The sequence below is a fragment of the Mirounga leonina genome, unplaced genomic scaffold (assembly GCF_011800145.1).
Source record: "Mirounga leonina isolate KUSES-001 unplaced genomic scaffold, KU_Mleo_1.0 Mir_151, whole genome shotgun sequence".
Taxonomy (NCBI): Eukaryota; Metazoa; Chordata; class Mammalia; order Carnivora; family Phocidae; genus Mirounga; species Mirounga leonina.
Window position 1 is genome coordinate 32,978,868 of NW_023270377.1, and position 18,519 is coordinate 32,997,386.

Below are 18,519 nucleotides of genomic sequence, written 5' to 3' on the forward strand. Positions count from 1 at the left end.
TACCCCTGAAACAAATAATACATGATATGTTAATTTTTTAAAAAGAGAAAAAAAAGAAGTAATGTCATAGGCTGAGAGTAAGGGTGGGTAAGGAGGTGCTGGGAAGGAGAGAGGAGAAAGTTTGAGATGTTTCACTGAGAGCAGATGCATTAGGTAAATTTAGTATTATCAGCAGGAAGGGCCCACTTAAGGTTAAATGTCATGCATTTGAAATGATTCCGGTCAGCTTCCTGGTGGGCAGGTCTAGATGAGGCAGAATTGGATTTAACAGTAAATGTAGAAAAGGCCATGGGAGTGATGGACCCTGATGCTTAAGCTAGTAAGGAGAGAAATGAAGGAGTAAGTGTCAGTGGAAAGGAAGTAAAATCAATGGATTATAGGTCCATAGGAGGTCAGCAGATTATTGGCGCTGGGGAGACAGGAGGTGTTGGGAGAAGAAAGGGATGCTGGAAGATGAGATTGAGTTACTAATACTGAAAAGGTCTGGGGTATGACCCTGGGAGGCACTGGCTGAGGTCGAACGAACACTGAGTAAGAACTGGGAGGCAGGAGATCAAGGAACCCAGAGGCGAGGGTGTTTGGAGGGGCATTTGTATGCCTAATGGAATCCTGGAAAATCCTGACAGAACCATGTTGAGAGCATGAGAGTGAGCAGGTGTAATCTGGAGATGGCCAAGACCCCACCTCCGGGCCTGTGGAGCTGAGGACAAGTGCACCGAGTGGTGGCCTGGAAGCAGCTACCAGAGCCCATGTGCACCTGTCCTCATGTCCACAGTTGGTGAGGTCAGCTGGCAGCTGGAAATCTCCACCAGGAGAGTACTGACTCAAAAGAAATCAGCAGACCTGCTCATCTGCTCCTTCCCTTCCCCCAGAGCTGGTTTACCAGCAACCCACTGGCGGTGGGAGCGGAAACAAGCCACCTCTTGAAAGGTGAAGGGAAACAGTTCCCTCAGGAGCCCTGGGCTTGGGTTAGAGCGAGGTGAAGGGCACGCACAGTAGAGGCTCAAGTCTGGGAGACGTGGCTGAGGATTGACGTCGAGATCCACAGGGTGTGGGAAAGGGCTTTGGGGAGGGCGGGTGGTGGACGGAGCCTTACAGGAATTAATGTGCAGAAGATAAGGGATGACCTGAGCTGTAAGGGCTGACAAGAACAGGGATAAAGGCCTCATGAGATTAGTCCTTGCGATCTCAAGACACAAAGCAGTGAGGAGGCTCGGTGGGGGTCTTGCAAGACACCCTCAGAAATGACAGGTTTATTGGGTTAATGCACAAATAAAGGGTACAGAAGGAGCAAAATCCATGTGGCTCTAAGGGAACTGTGGAGTATCAACAGCCCGAGAGGGGAACCGGGACGTGCTGTGAAGGCTCAGAGGCAAGCTAAGCCTCTGGAGACGCAGGGGCCCCTGGGCCAGTTACTGAAGCTCTGGGGCCTGTGAACACTTGGTCACCGGCCAGATTTTCAGTAGAAGTCAAAGTTGCTCTTAAAGGATCTTGTGAGGCAGGAAAAAAGTGCTAAGAAAGCCTGTGTATTTGGAGAATATTTGATGATGTGTTTGGAGAAGAAATCTCCCTCTTTACATGGGTGGAGGCAGCAGAATTCTAGGAAACACTGGATCTATTTCACCCGTGTTAACCTGGGTTGACTTTTTTTTCCCCCTCACGGGGTATTTCTTTGTGCATAGGAAGCAACGGGAGTTCTGGTGGTCTCAGCCATACCAGCCTCACACCGGGCTCAAATCCACCATATGTGAGTGTGCTGATCCCTCAGACCCAGCGTGTGCATCACGGGGAAGCCTGCTCCTTCTCTCCCAGGGCTGGCTTCCTGCCCAGGAGAGGATCTCTAAATGTCCCCCCTGCCCAAATAGCCTCCTGGCAGCCATCTGAAATCCTACTCTGCACGTTCATTCCTTTGGATTTAGAAGAGTTTATGAAAATGCACATGTTCATGTGTTGGTGACACCTTCAGTGAAGGCTCCCCAGCTTGGAGTCCCCCAAGGTCTCTACAGCTAGCATATACGTTACACCCATGCTGGCGAGCAAAGCTGCTTGGCTGCACACAAACCTTCATCTGCACTCTATGCAGGGGGGGTAAATTTCACGCTATTTGGAAGCTCTGCTGAATAGTTCTATGTGCCTTTGATGAATAAACATGGGACTGAATTATTACTTAATCAATGCAGCTTGCCTGCTGGACAGTCTTATTCAAATGGCAGCAGAGGAACGGCTAGTAAAGGGATCCATGGTGGCAAAGGCTTGTAAACTACTTTTTGCCTTAATACGTGGGGGCTGCAGCTTGGCAGAGCTCAGCGGGAACTGTCTGTGTGAGGCCCTTCAGAAAGGGCCCAAATTCCGGCGCCTGGGAAGGAGGGAAGGAAGGGGAAGGGGAGCAGGTGGAGGGAGGGGCGCCTGGCCGGAGGCTGCAGGGGGACGAGCCTAGACAACAGTGTCCATGTCACAGATCAGCCCATGGCCAGTCCTCGGTCACTTTATTACTCACTTTCTCGGCCCCACATTAGTTTTTCTTTTCTTTTTCTCTTGAAAACTTGTGAGGACAACTATAGAGAGAGTTTTGAAAGAAGAAAACCCCCTTATGAGTCCTTTGTACTGGCAATGTGTTCACATCACCTTATGGATACATATCTTAGGCTAACAGCTGCAATACCACTTCCTATCTTTTTTTCACCTAACATTTTATGAGAAACATTTTTCATGATATGATCTTCATAGTGATATTTTAGTTATTTCCCCTGTGTTTTGGAGAAGTTTTTTTGTTTTTTCATTTTTTTGTTTTTTACCAAACCAGACTGACATGCTTCTTTAATTGGCTTTCCTATTTCATTTCTCAAAGGCACATGGAAATGCTGCTGAAACTTCTAATCAGCATCTGATAACTAGTACGCCACCGGTTGATGTTTAATTTGCTCATGTAGCCTGAGTGCGATTTACATTAGACTTTTGGAAAAGTCCATCCTGAAAAAGAATTTGTAGCCCCTATTATTATACTCATGTATCTCTAACTCCAAGAACCCCAAGGACAGAGTTGCTGACTTAAAGGGTCGCCTCTCACAGGGATGTTTCTGATGGAGCATGATCAGTTTCTAAACTATTAGATCATTTCTTTTCTTTTTAACTGTTTTAGATGGTGCTATTTTGTATCTTTCTGCTTAATGTTACCATAGGGAGAGAATAATCTCAGGAGCAGGTTACTGACTCCAGAGGTATAGGCAATTTTATTTAACAAGACTTAATGAAAAATTTGCAGGTAACTATTAAAAATATATTGACTGAAGATGCACATACAGTGGAATGGTCGCCTTTCTCTTTTCTTCCTTCCTCCCTCTCTCCCTTCTTTCTTTCTCTCTCTTTCTCTCTTCGTTCTTTCCCTCCTTTCTTTCTTTCTTTCTTTCTTTCTTTCTTTCTCTTTCTTTCTTCTTTCTCTTTTTTCTTTCTTTCTTTCCTTCCTCTCTTCCTCCCTCCCTTTCTTCCTCCCTCCCTTCCTTTTATTCCAGTCAAAATTTGAGTTCCTAAAATATGCTGAAAATGCATTAACTCAGAAATGAGTAGAACACAACACTTACAGAACTTCAGGGTGGGAAGGGAGTAGATTTGCCAGAAGCAAGATCTCCATTTCCAACAAGATTCATAAATGTATCAGTTTCTATAGGATATTTATTTTATCATTTTGTTACCAAATCTCTACCAAATTTCTATAGATTAAGCCCAGAATATTACTATAATTAATTTTTATTTTCTTATTATAAGTTAACCTGAGAAACTATAGCATTAACCAATGTGCTCTTTCTTTCCGCTTCCATTATTTGTCTGTACCCAGCAATTTCTATGGAAGAAGGTAAGAAATAGTATTTGAAAAAAAACAACAACAACAAAATAATCTCATCTCCAAAGTCTCATAGACATTTTGTATAGTTTTCTTAATTCACTTTAATCCTGTTCAGCTATTTATTAAGCTCTTCCTGTATACCTATTAGTGTGCCAGTCACTAATACCCTAATTTGTAAAAAAGATGTCAGTCAAAAGAAAGCACACATGATGTTATTGTCCTAACACTGAGAGGAATAGGAGAAAAGAGAGAGAACATTTAGATGCAGCTCATGGTAAAAATTCAATAAAAGTTGTGAAACTGGTTTACTGTTTTGTGTCACCTGTTTTACACACACGGTCTTAAAAATAACCCTGTAAGGAATTTCAATTGTTCCCATTTTATAGATGAAAAGACTGAGGTTCAGAGAAGGTAAGAATATTGGGAGGTATTGCAGGGCAGTGTAATCTGGATTGAAGCTTCTGTCTGAAGGGCCCTGCATCAAGGGCAAATGGAACTTCCAGGTATTATTTCTCTCTTTCTCCAAGCCCAGACACGCAGGTGACTCATTCTGATGCCAAACACACACACTCACAAAAACTGGAAAGCAAGATGCTACCTGCTTGTGGAGGGGGACAGAAGAGAAGAGCAGTCCCCTAGGCATCCCTATATTTCAGTCCTAAAATTCAGTCCTGAATCAGGCCACCATCACAAGACACCACAGACTGGTGGTGCCTTAAACAACAAACACTTATTTTCTCAGGGTTCTGTCAGCCCGAAGTCCAAGATCAGGGTTCGGTGGGTCTGGTTTCTGGTGAGGCTTCTTTCTGGCTTGCAGATGTTTGCCTGTCCTTGGGCCCCAACCTTATGACCTCATTCAACCTTAAAGGCCCTGTCTCCAAATACAGCCAAACTGGGGACTAGAACTTCAACATACAAATTCAGGAGGGATAACAGTCTGTCCATAACACATACCCTTGCCAACAGTGTGGAATTGTTGATTTTGAGAGAGTAAAATCAGTGTCTGTCTTAGATCCCAGAGTTGCAAGTTAGAAAAATCAGGGCTACTTGTGTTGTTATTAGAAATTCACTCCTGTCCTCTGTAAAACAGGAATAATAATTGTAGTTTTCCTTTGCTTAAAAAAAAAACACATAAAACCTCTAGTTATGTCTTAGGAACTAATGGATTCACTGTTGTTATAAAATACTGATTTGAAAAGTAATGTCTCAATAAATAAAAGGAATTGAATGACAGCTATGTTACTTGTTTACCTGTGTCCCTATCTCTATAAAGCAGTATTATTTTATAAAATTTTTTATATTACACATTTTACTTAGATAGTTAATGATATGGTCTGTAAGGAGGTGGTGATAAGTTTATTATGACTTGATAACATTATAGCTTATTATAAAGACAATTATTTGCAGTTTTGGAACATGATAAGACTTAATTATTAAACCACTATTTATTGTGGTGCCTGGGTGGCTCAGTTGGTTAAGTGACTGGTTCTTGATTTCAGCTCAGGTCATGATCTCAGGGTCTTGGGACCAAGTCCCTCATCGGGCTCTGTGCTCAGCTCAGAGTCTGCTTGAGATTCTCTCTCTGCCTCTCCCTCTGCCTCCCCACTAAATAAATAATAAATAAAATATTTTTTAAAACCCTTTAAACTACTATTTATTGATCACTTGGGAAGTGCTGGGCACTGTGTTAGGCGCAAGATGTACAGTGCTGAAAAAAATTATTTTTTCCAAACATATATTCAAATCAACTATTTTGATATTAAAAGGAAAATTCAGTTCAATTTAATAATTTATCAGGTACCTATTACGTGCAAGACACTGTACTAAACTCTGTAAAGTATAAAAATTAGCAAAACATTTTCTGTTTTCAAGGAGCTATCTAGGAGGGCAAATAAAGCAAATATGCAAATGATTGTATTACAAGGTGGAATAGATGTGCAGTAGCAGTGAATTCAAGGTAGGAGGAAGAAAATGCTATGCAGTTCATGGCAGAGATATCCATTTTAGTTAGCGTTTGAGATGGACCTTGAAGCATTACAGGCAAAGGAAACAGCATAAGCAAGGGCACAGAGGAGGCCTGATGGAGACCACTCTAATGGGGCTACAAGACATGGGAAGGAAAGAAGTAGCTAATAGCCTTCAAAGTTGGGCTTGGGTCATGTTGTAGAGGGTTTTGGATATTAGGATGGGATGGGTGGTTTTAAAAATTATAGTCTCTTATCCTGTTATGGATAGCCCAGCTAAAGGTAAAAATAGTTAACATTTATTGCATACTTACCATCTGTCTGAGCTTTTCATTATCTCAATTAATCCTCTTATATGGTAGGTATTACTACCGTCACCATTTATAGATGGAAAACTGAAGCTTGAGGTAAACTAGTTGGCCCACTCAAAAAGATGATTTTTTTTTTTTTTAAGATTTTATTTATTTGTCAGAGAGAACACAAACAGGGGGAGCGGCAGGCAGAGGGAGAGGGAGAAGCAGGCTCCCTGCTCAGCAGGGAACCCGATGTGGGGCTCCATCCCAGGACCCTGGGATCATGACCTGAGCCAAAGGCAGACGTTTAACTGACTGAGCTACGCAGGTGTCCCAAAAAGCTGATGCTTTTAAAATTTTAACCATTTTATGTTATGTAGCCTTCTATACCATAGATTTTCACTTTCATTTAATACAGTGGAGTCGTTTTTATCTCTCCAAGTGAGCAAGCATGAGGAATAGTTGTAAGAGTAATGTTATTATAAGATGGTCTGCGTTTTACTGACATAGATCTATACATTGGGAATTTTGTTTGTGATACTAATACATTTTAAGTTCTATTTTTTCCTTTCTATCTTCTTTTAGATGACATGAAGATTGATGAGAAGTGTGTGGAAGCAGGTAACATTTCCTCCTGACAGATGTACCACCAGAAGGAATATGAAGTACCTCAGCTGTAGATTTTCTGAAGCAGAGTTAGCCAAATGGGGCCACAGGCCTTTCCTCTGGAAGAAATGTGTAAAACGAAGCCCTCCTCCCCCACCACATCCTTTCTCTGTGGTTCTGGCACTTGGAAGGGAAGCACAGATGTGGGAATGTATCCAGGCTCTAAACCAACCTTCTAGAAAGTGTTCTAGAAAGCAATGTCTTGGAAATGATCACAGGAACACTTAGTAATACTCAGGTGTTACATTCAGTAACATTCAGTGGAATGTCTGAAAACTGCCATGCTCTTTGTGAAATACTATAAAATATTGAAATGCCAATTTTTAAAAAGCAACATATATTTTTTATTATTGTTTGGTAACATCTTCTGATAGATTCTAGTATAGCTAATTAGTAGTGGGTTCCAAATTTTTGAGAAATATATGAAAACTTTTTGTGTTTCTATACTTAAATTTTTTTTGTAAATTGGGAAAAGATTTCCCAAATTTAGTGACAGAACTGAGATTGGCTCTGTTGATTGTTGATGCTGGGAGACTATTGGGAAGTCTTTAGTCCGACAGGTGAGTTTGTCTTGGCTTTCTGGGCTAATCTAGTTTTTAGAAATTAAAGAACAATATGAAATCCTTAAATAGCAGATATTTCAAAGATTCACATATACTTCCCAGAACAACTACAGAATAATGCTGACACCATATTTTTTCTATCAAGTTTTTTAAAAACTCGTGCCAATATTCATTTCTTTCTGTAATTTAAAATTTTTATTAGGTAATATGTTCACATACTTTAAAATTCAAAAACTACAAAAGTATAGAGTTCCTCCTTTTCCCTGCTACCCTGCTCAGTTTTACTTCTTGAGGCAACAAATGCTCTGTTTCTTGTTGATTCCTCCAGACATATTCTGTGCATATAAAAGCGATGATGTGTATTTTTTCTCCTCTCCCCACCATCATCCTCACCATTTTTAAAAAAACACGCTTTTTTTTTTTTTTTAAAAGACTTTTTTGATGGTATGCTATACACAGTATTCTGTTCCTGGCTTTTTTTCTTAGCGTTATAGATGATTCCATCTTAGCACATAAAGAGCCTCTTCCTTTGTTTTTAATAGCTTATTGGTGAAATAAATTATTGTGCATTTATACAATCACTTATCAGTAGACATTTGAGTTACATCCAATCTTCTCTATTACAAAGAGTGCTACAATGAGTAGGGTTGTAAACACATTGTCTTTGCAAACACATCCATGTAAACACATGGATGAGTATGCCTAGACGCAGTATTGCCTGATCCCAGGATGAATGCGTTAGTAGTGTTGCTACATATTTCAAACTGCTCTCCACATACATTCTAGTTTCTTAATCTTTAATATTTCTTTAAAAATGCTAATAAAGGGGTGCCTGGGTGGCTCAGTTGTTCAGCGTCTGCCTTCGGCTCAGGTCATGACCCCAGGGTCCTGGGATTGAGCCCCACATCGGGCTCCCCACTCTGCCGGAAGCCTGCTTCTCCCTCTCCCACTCCACCTGCTTGTGTTCCCTCTCCCACTCTCTCTCTCTCTGTCAAATAAATAAAATAAAATAAAATGCTAATAAGAACTGTTTTAACTGATGAGAAAGTTGGTTTATATAAAATCTTTTCTCATCACCTAAACAAGCCTATCCAGTCAAAACATTTATATACTCATCCTCCTTGCCATACTCGGTTGCTTATACACCCGGCCCCACAACGTCAGGCAGGGCGTGTCCTTCCTCCGTCTGTCACAGCAACGCTGTGCGCTGTCTGACGTCCATCGAAGCTGCCTGTGACATTCTACCTTTCCCTTCCCACTGAGCCTCTTTTACATTCTATTTGTTCTCTTCTAATTTATTTATTTTAAGCTCCTGCAGCACCCCTGCTTAATGTCATAGCTCAACTGCGCTAATACCATGTATCTCATTTAAGGTTTTACTATGCCATAGAGACCCCACTGACTTGGCCTTGATTTAGGAAAGAATTTTAAAAGTTGGTGAGTACGCAGGAGCATAGGGTCAGGGAATTAGACTGTTAAAATATAGACTCAGTATGGATAGTAATATAATGACACTCTTGGTTTTTTTGTCTCCGTGGGACACCATAGATGAAGAAACATTTGAATCTGGTAAGTAAAAAATGAGTATTTGGTATTGATTTTTAAGAGTCTATTCTAAATTTTGGTATCATTTAAACACACATTTAGGGATATCATACAATAATTGTTTAAATACCTCAACAGTATAGTGGTGAGATATTATAAGCTTCACCTTCACTGGTGCTTCTTATTGGGGACATTTTGGAGTTCTGTGGGATGGATAGATGGACTTGGGAAGTGTGGCGCCTAACTGATTTACTTCCCATTTATGTTGTTTCTAAATTTCCTGTTTTCAGTTAGTTGGTCATGTTAGGGTACGTACACTTGGCTCAGTGTTTGGAACTGGTTTAATTTTTAATGCCTCTGGATTATAGTCCTCCTTTGTTCTATGTTCAACTCCTCATTTTTCTGGAAGACAGTCTACACACTCACACTGTGGTTGAGGCTCAGAGGTATTTGTGGGGTCTCTGAACCGAGAGGCAGTACGGTGGAGTGATTAAAGCCAGGGACTGGAGCCCAACTTTCCAAGTAGGAATCTTGCTCCCTTCCTCATTACCTGTGGGTCCTCCATCACTTTACCCCTCTGCCCTTCACTTGCCCCATGTCTAAAGTAGGAAAAATAATTTATATAAGTAAAGTGCTTAGAATGTAAGTGATACATGAGCGCCAGCTAACATTATTGTGAATCTTGCTCTGGATGGGCGTTGAGCAGCTACGTCTCTAGTAACTGCAGAGGAATGCATGCAGCCGCCCTTAGTTACTGGGAGGTACCCCTTCTGGACTCCTCTTAGTCAAATGATTGAGAACTCCCAAGTACATTCTGAACTCAACTCACTTGGGAGGTCTATTAAGGAACAATTAGCACCCAGCTGTCATGTTTCCTAAGTAAGAAACTCTTGATATTTATTCATGATGCTTAATTCTGTTACTTAGAGCTCTTAGTGGGTAGTTCCATCTTTTCAGTTTGGGGCTCAACTCTTCTCTGAATGTGGTATCATGTGACCTCCTTGAATTTCTTCAGGGGGTAATGATAACAGTCTAATTAGGAATGCCATTTTTAAAAAGCAACAGAGAAGATGGATGTTTTAAGGCATCTAGAAAACGCTTTGTGTTCAGTTCCCCCTGTCTCCAGTGGGGCAGCTGGAGAAGGACGTGAGTCACTGGACCCAGTGAGGGGTTAAGGAATGAGGATGCTCAGGCCAGAGGCTGCCGCAGTGCCCACCCCAAGGCCCACTTCACCAGACCGCAGCATACGGCCTCTGGGAGAGGAGAGAGGAGGCTCACAGCAGTTACCTCCCTCTAATTTTTCTCTCTCAAGCCCTATTTTGTGCTGACCAGTAGAGAGGAGTCTCCCTAGACAAAAAGCCCTCAGGGAGAATGTAGATAAAAAACTTGTAGAAAAAGTTATTATTCTCCCAGCAGCACAGTCAGGTCCAATGAGTTCGCCTTGCCAGGCCTACCCGAGTTACAACCTTCTCTAGGGGTGACATGAATGCCTTGCCTTTGTCACTGGTCTTTATTGGATGGCCAACTTGATCTTCTCAAAGACTTAACTTTGTCATGTCTGTTTCTTCACTTACCCAAATACCCAGAGGAGCTTTCAGAAGGTAACTGTTTTCATTTCCTGGGTAAGCCACATAGAGCTATATTTAAGATCTTTCAGTGCCTCAATGTGCATGCTTGACAGGATAAATTTTAAGATAAGAAATATTTTAAGGGTGAAATTGGCGATGAGATAGTCAATTTCACAGAAAAATATTTAAAAATGAACAATGAAAGTAGTTAAGCTTTATGAATATATTCCTAAGTAAATGTTTCCATAGGAGACTCTTAACTACAGAGAACAAACTGATGGTTGCTGGAGGGGAGGTGGGTGGGGGATGGGCTAAATGGGGGTTGGGCGTTAGGGAGGGCACTTGTTGTGATGAGCACTGGGTGTGATATGTAAGTGATGAATCACTAGATTCTACTTCTGAAACCAATATTACGCTATATTTTATCTAACTAGAATTTAAATAAAAATTTGAAAAAGAAAAAAACTAAAAAAAACCCCTGACATACTTCAGTTAGAAAAATGTGCTTACTTAACAGAAAATGGAATTGATATTGGTGCGTTTTCTTTATATTTTAACATGTACGTTTAAAAAAAAAGGTTAAGAAGAAAATGTATATGTCAGTTCATTCTACGGACAATGGCTCTTTATATATTTCAATGATCAGAACAGAGTTGCATAAGTGAAAAGGAACATATATTCATAAAAAGTAATTTGAAAATGACATTTTTATAACATTTTTTCCCCTGGAGTTTATAAGAATTTTTCTGAGACCCCCGTGGAAGCCAGGAGTTTAAATAAATTCTAGGTGCTTCAGAGCCACTGGGATTAGTGTTCCTCACCCTTGTCTCTCAGATTCCTGGTCAGTCAGACACAACAGGCAGCCATAGAGGAAGTACTAATTTTATACAGAATAAGCCATTTTATCAGGGAGAAAATAAAAACCCACCTCTCACAAAGGGACTAATCATAGGTCCTGCAGAACACCATTTCTACAAGTTGAAGCCAAAGCCAATTCACCTGTTTCCTTTTTTAAGTCAGTTTTCTTTGGGCATGTTTAACAATGTATACCTAATTTTTATTTGTTTTTACAGTGACTCAATATCTTTCTTATAACTTGAAACAAGCCTAAAATAGCTTTTTGTTTCAATTGTACTTGACAGAATAGATTTGGCGTATTGCTAAAATTCTGAAGAGTGTTTCCACATAGTTTGGGTTCATGTGATAGACTGGAAGGTGCTTAAGACAGTCTTCAAGAAGCCATTCAGGATGAAGTCAGCTGTGCTGACATCTTCTGAAATGGTGTCACTTGCAATTTGAAGATAGTTTCATGCATCTGTTCTAAGTAACCTTCTCCTTCTCCCCCTTCACATATTCTGGTCCTGCCATTCTCTGTGTTCCAGACAAGGAGGAATTTGTTGGCTCTGGTCAGAAGTTCTTTATCGGTAGGTAATGATTAATAAGAGGTGGGTCGTTGTCACTTGTCAAGTTTTATTCATACCATCCTGACTCTTCTGAAAGCTTCTTTTGCCAATGAACATTTCCAGACTTGTTCCTTGTTCTGCTTTCCTCTATCCCCCAACTCCTTTTTTTGGGTCCATATTCTGCTGTGTTGATCACTCATTATAATTCATCTGGTTGCCACTGGATAGCTCTTAATTATTCATCAAACACAAATCCTTGGTTCTCTTCCAGACTGTTTCATGACATACTTATGTTACTCTAAAGAGACCAGTTCTCTGACTACTAAACTTGGTGTTGATGGCCACATTTCTGTAATCCGTCAACTGGTCAGAGCTTTCTGAAGGACCCATTTAAAGGTTCCTGTAAAACCATGCTGGGTCTCCTCCAAGAGACAGTGGGGGAACAGCAGGGTCGGTAAAGTGAAATGTTGGTTCCTCGGGCCTGGATACACATTGGAATCATTGAGAGAGCTTAAAAAAAAACAAAAAACCATGGGACCACTTTTCTGCATCCCTTCAAGAATACCTCAGCCCCAATGCCATTACATAAGCCAAAAGAGCAGACGTCTGCACAAAGGTGGGGAAGAAGCAGCCTGGGGTGGGGCATCACTGAGCCGTGTGAGGAGAGCTTTTGTGCAGGGGACAAGGGTCGCCTGGTACAGGTCGTCAGGGCCAGAGCAAAGTGAGGAGGACCGCGGCCTCCCCTGGGCTCTGACACTTCGCAGCCTCTACAAAGATGGCCTCCTCACCTCGCGTGGCCTCTGACACTTCCTGCCACGTTGCCGATACCATCCGTCCCTCGTCCTGCACAGGTGCTTTCGATTAATACAAGTAAATGTACTTTGGACCATCGGTCAGGTTTCTCACTGTTGAGAAAGGAGTTGCATGTACGGCAAGGGTGGGGGCAGGTGGCTGGAATGAATCCTGTAGTGTTGAGCTTGCATTGTAGGTCTTGGTGCGAACTGGTGTGCAACATATATAGATAGATACAGATGTGTGTGTGTGTGTGCACGTGTTTATATACACACAGAGTCCAGAACTCTATCTCTGGGAAGGACCTGGGAACAGCTCTTTTTTGAAAATACCAGAAGGCCCTGAGATTTGGTAGGCAGATGAAGCAGGATTCTAGAAGTTCAGAAACCAAGGCTAGTGTCCAGCTGTGCCACTGATCACACCGTTGTGAGCAGCCACCGGACTTGTCTGTGTCTTAGAGTATCCATCTGAGAACTGTGGGTAATCAGCCTGGGGCACTGTTTCCCTCATGGCCCAGGCCACTATCCTCCGGGGCACCGCAAGGGCCTCCCAACTGCTCTCCTGTGAAGCTACACTTTACGTCCTCCTCACAGCAACAGAGGACTTCTTCAGAAACGTAAACCATGTCACACCCATTTCTCTACCACCCAGTGACTTCTCAGCGCCCTTGGACCACAATCCAACACTCAGCTGGAGGCCCCTGCCACCTCCCCTGCTTCCTCACCAGCCCCATTTCCTACCATTCTCCCTGCTGCTCACCACCTTGCCTCACCAGGGCCTCCTTGTGCTTCCCCCCAACACTCCGGGAACACTCTGTTCTCTGCACCTTAGCAGTTGCTGTTCCCTTAGCCTGGGTTGCTTTTTCCCTAGACGCCTCCTCACCTGGCTCCGTGACTTCATTCCCACCTCTGCTCAATGTCACCTTTTCACACACACTTCCCTTGAACCACCTGCGTGAAGAAGTACCCCTGTCACTCTCTATCCACCCACCTTCTAAGCCCTTATTTTTGTTGATGTGTTTACTTTTCTCTCTCCTCCTCCGTGAAATGTAAATGTCAGGAGGAAATGGGTTTGAGGTAGTGGACCACCAGGTCCCCAGCACCTGGCACATGGGGGGCACTGGGTGCAGCCTAGAGGCAATATGTGGGGCTTTCTGCTATTTTTCCTTCGCGTTGCTTCCTCTTTTCTACCTTCAGACAGGCGTGATGATGCTCGTTAACACTTGCCGATGGCAGTCACCGCGGGCTCCATCAGGCGTGGAGGAGAAGTGATCTCTCCTGCCTGCATGTGACGTCCTGTGCCTTCCCGCCCTCGCAGCTGGCTTCCGCCGCAGCATGCGCCTTTGTCGCCGCAAGTCCCACCTGGGCCCGCTGCGCGCGCGGCTGGGCGGCCCCAGCGCGCCGGGCGCGCCCTACGAGGAGGTGGTCAGGTACCAGCGCCGCCCGTCCGATAGGCACCGCCTCATCGTGCTCGTGGGTACGTCCCTGCTCTCGGCGGCCCTCCTCCTCCACGGCGAGCTTTTCCCGCTAAGATTCGGCGGTTTGGCGTTGGGAGTAGTGGCAAAAGTAGCGTTCTTGAGCGACTCCCCTATAAACGCCTGAAAAAACCCCCTGTTTTGTATGTGTGTGTTTATAAATAAGACTTCGTTGTCTCACGCTTTCATTGCGTACAGTTGAGTGTGGTATGCCCCGGTATGTAGGTACTGGGGTAATAACAGATTGTATTATGATGAAGCTTGTTTCGTTTTTTAACCTGCTGAGAGTTTGTTTTCTAAGCATAGATGAGTATTCCCCCAGACTGCATTATCAGTCTGTATCAGAAATGAAAATCCTTAAGATCTATTTCCCTATTTGTTTGTTTGTAAAGATTTTATTTATTTATTTGACAGAGAGTGAAAGCAGGAACACAAGCAGGGGGAGTGGGAGAAGGAGAAGCAGGCTTCCTGCTAAGCAGGGAGCCCCATGCAGGGCTCGATCCCAGGACCCTGGAACCATGACCTGACGACTGAGCCACCGAGGCGCCCCTCCCTGAGATATTTGTAATCACCTTCTTTAGAGAAGTGTTTAAAGTCTTTTGGACTGTATGTCTGGTGCTAAAGAACAGGGCAAATACAGTACTGGGGCGACCTGCTTTTGTGACCAGGAGCTCTGCAAAGCCGGTCCCTGCAGCAGTGGGGATGTAGGTCTTGCTGCCATCTCTGTGTGTATTCCACCTGTGACCAGGGGAGGCCCTGGTACAGCAGAACAGCGTGCCTTACCGCCAGGCCCGGCCACAGAATTGGCAGGGCTCAGGGCAAAATGAAAATACAAGAGCTTCTTTAAACATGACTAACATTTCGGGGTGCCTAGGTGGCACAGTTGGTTAAGACTCCAACTCTTAGCTTCAGCTCAGGTCATGATCTCAGGGTGTGAGATAGAGCCCCACCTTGGGCTCCTGGCTGGGCGTGGAGCCTGCTTAAGTTTCTCTCTCCCTCTGCCCCTCCTGCTCGTGCCCTCTCTGTCTCTCGGTCTCTCTCTCTCTCTGAAATAAAAAAATAAATCTTAAAAAAAAAAAAAGTTTAACATTTCAAGATGGTACAGGGAGAACATTAAACCAAGTGCAGTATCCTAAGCATGGGCCCTATGTAACTGCATGAAGTCAGCCCTGACTCCAGTTACACATGGGGTGCTGACTCACAGAACCCGTAAATCTAAAGGCTGATTTCTGGGTTGTGATGTGATAGACACTTCATTTGACTGGAAAGGTAGGTTTTCTCGGTAGATTATCTGAAATGAGGCCAGAGAATTCTCAGAGTGCCCAACATTAGATGACGTTTGCTGGTGTGACCAATTCCTGTAATTCCCCGGCTTATTTCTGTGATGTTGAAGAAGTGTGGGTTACTCCGTTGGTCCCCAGGAAAATTCCTAAGAGCTTTCTGGAATTGTTTCAGTTGGTGAGAAGAAAAGATATTTAATTTCCTGAAAAACATTTGCTCTCAATTGTCCTCAATAGAAGAACTGAAATGATTATGTCACCACATAATTATATTTATCTATGTCTAATGATTTCTGTATGTGGCCTTTTGTGTTTAGGACCTTCTGGTGTTGGAGTCAATGAACTGAGAAGACAACTTATTGAACTTAATCCTAAGCATTTCCAAAGTGCTGTGCCACGTACGTGTAGTTTTTCTTTCCTAGCAGTTCATGTTTTGGTCAAACTGTCTTTGCCTCCGCAGATGCACCAATCTCAGTTAACTATGCCATACCATTTTTGTTGTAAAAACAAAAGACACCAGGGATAGTCCTTATATAATATTTCTAACTATATTTATTTTAACAGAGGGAACTGATTCATGGCCATGTAGCTCGCTAGGCTTTTAAAAGGTGACTGTCTCTTTTCCATTTCTTAACAATCATATAGATGACCCTTCAGGAAAACTAGTATTTAGTAATAATAGCTAAGTAATAATAGTACTTACTGCCTTCCTGGCACTGTGCTTGGCTCTTTAAATACCTTATCTTATTTTTTAAAATTTTAATGTATGCAGGTGTAATTTTATATAAACTGTAAGTATGATCATACCATCCATGGCAGGGAAGAGCAAGTACACGTGGGTGCTTTCCCTTCACTTCAGTTCAAGAGAGGAACTTAGAGAAACACTTAAGAGCTTAGTATGTGTTCCCTGCAGTCTGGGGTACACAGATGACCGGTGTCAGATTTATTCTTGAAAAATCTAAAGAATTTAGAGGAGTGGCTAGGAGCTGTAGTTTGGGAAGTAGCTGCCCTTTTAGAAATCACAAATGACTAGCTGGAATAGAGACAGATTTGAGATACTTGGTGGTGGTGGTGGTGGTGGTGGGGTTTGCAGAATAGCCCAGAGTCCTCCAGGAGAGCAGAGCCACATTTAAATATCTGCCAAGTCTAAAGGAAACCTATAGTATCCAGCATCAGCGTCAGGAAGTAAGAATTTTCCTGCTCTTTCCTCTCTTCTCTGCATTCTAGCCTTGGATAGCTATAAAACTGGGGAGGAATAGTAGAAAGGCAATGAAAGGGAAGGGAAGAAGTGAATCCTACTTCCTTTCCTGACTTTTAGCTTCTCTGACTGCAGCTTTTGTGGCTGTAGCAAGTCTGAGCCAGGTGTGGGGAGGAGGAGAAATCCAAAATAGAAATGAAATTAATAATTTTGATTATTACATAGGAACGGAGTTTTAGTTATTACATTGAGACTGCATTTTGTGGCACAAAAGATGGTGCCCCCCCTTTTTTAAATCTAAGAATAATCAGAAGAGTCATGGTAACTGCTAGATTCTCATCCAGGGCCAGGGGAAGGTCTTGTACCACAGAAGGCAGTGGGGGACAGAAAACATTGCTTTATGGTCACATACCTTAGGTTATGCTTTCCAAACACTGTTCACAAGTGTAAGAATGGACATTGATCTCCAAAACAAAAACTACAAAATGAAGCACCAATTTTCAATAATCTGGATAAAAATAAAATTCCCACAGAACACAGAGGAACTGTAAGAAGTATGACTAGCCATCATTCAAAGTGAGAAAATGTTGTGCATATTTTGCTTTTTAAATTGAATGCATAGTTTCTAAGTTTAAGATGAATACCTCTAGTTATGCACCAGTTCACAGATTTTTAACCTACCATATAAAATATAGTCCAGTAGAAGCCACGGAGAAGGAGTCAACTTAAGTTTATATTTACATAATTTACTGTAACCTGAGAGCTATAGTGTTTTATTATAATTTTTTTTCAATACAAATCTATAGGAGAAGTGGCATAACTGTAGAAACTCTAACGATCTGCAGAGAGGCTTGAATAAAGAAAAAACAGGGGCATCTGGGTGGTTCAGTTGGTTGAGCATCTGACTTTTGGTTTGGGCTCAGGTCGTGATCTCAGGGTCATGCGATCAAGTCGGGCATCGTCTGTATACACAAGCAAGTTAGTTGCTCTCTAAAATCTTCAGTTATGGGGCACCTGGGTGGCTCAGTTGGTTAAGTGTCTGCCTTTGGCTTGGGTCGTGATCCCAGGGTCCTGGGATCGAGCCCCACATCGGGTTCCCTGCTCGGCAGGGAGTCTGCTTCTCCCTCTCTCTATCTCTCTCTCTGCTCCTCCCCCACCAAATAAATAAATTCAGTCTTTAAAAAAATAAAATAAAATCTTCAGTTACTTATCAGTAAACTATGGATAATAACATTTCATCTGGCTAGGTGGGGGAGGAATGAAATGGGATCTTGGGAAATGCACTATCTAAACAGAAGATATCTTATGTGCTGGGGGCTTTTAGGCATCTTAAGCCTCACACATAATTCATTCATGCCTATTTTGAAGTAAGAGCAGGTACCCCTTCGGTCCTCCCCATCCTGACTTAACACTTAACACATTCATGTCCATACCATGAGCACTTAATAAAGGTTTCTAGATGAACTGATTTAGATATGAGAACTTCTTTCTTATCCTCAGTTCAGGATCCCTCTTTTTGGTTCTAGCATTTTATTTATCTGTTTATGTATTCGTTTATTTATATTGATTGGACATCTTTATCCAGATGTATATTTGTACTAAATCAAAACAATTTGTAGATTCTAAAGACTTTTTTAAAAATTCCGTATTTTGATAGATACTACTCGCTCCAAAAAGAGTTATGAAATGGATGGACGTGAGTATCACTATGTGTCAAAGGAAGCATTTGAAAGCCTCGTGTATAGTCACAGGTAAGCTAGACGTTCAGAATCTAATTCCCTCCTTTGGTTATTTTACCTTCAAAATAGATCCACTATTTTTATGCGTTACCCAAATTCCTTTTGGGGTAATTCCTTTTGTTTTCTGGGGGAATTCCTTTTGTTTCTGAAGAGTTAAGCAAGAACATGTAAATTGGTAGACTTGTACACTAAC

The 18,519-nt window shown here is 42.3% G+C and overlaps 1 protein-coding gene across 1 annotated transcript in view; it reads left to right on the forward strand.

The window, feature by feature from the left end:
• The window catches only part of MPP4 (membrane palmitoylated protein 4), a 45,333-nt gene that overhangs the window by 20,503 nt on the left and 6,311 nt on the right, over positions 1–18,519 (forward strand). Inside the window, exons 9-16 of the mRNA XM_035008343.1 lie at positions 1,683–1,747; positions 3,833–3,850; positions 6,684–6,719; positions 8,876–8,896; positions 11,823–11,864; positions 13,953–14,111; positions 15,707–15,787; positions 18,245–18,338. Of these exons, the coding sequence (XP_034864234.1) occupies positions 1,683–1,747; positions 3,833–3,850; positions 6,684–6,719; positions 8,876–8,896; positions 11,823–11,864; positions 13,953–14,111; positions 15,707–15,787; positions 18,245–18,338 (516 nt within the window). The remainder of the gene's footprint in view (positions 1–1,682; positions 1,748–3,832; positions 3,851–6,683; positions 6,720–8,875; positions 8,897–11,822; positions 11,865–13,952; positions 14,112–15,706; positions 15,788–18,244; positions 18,339–18,519) is intronic.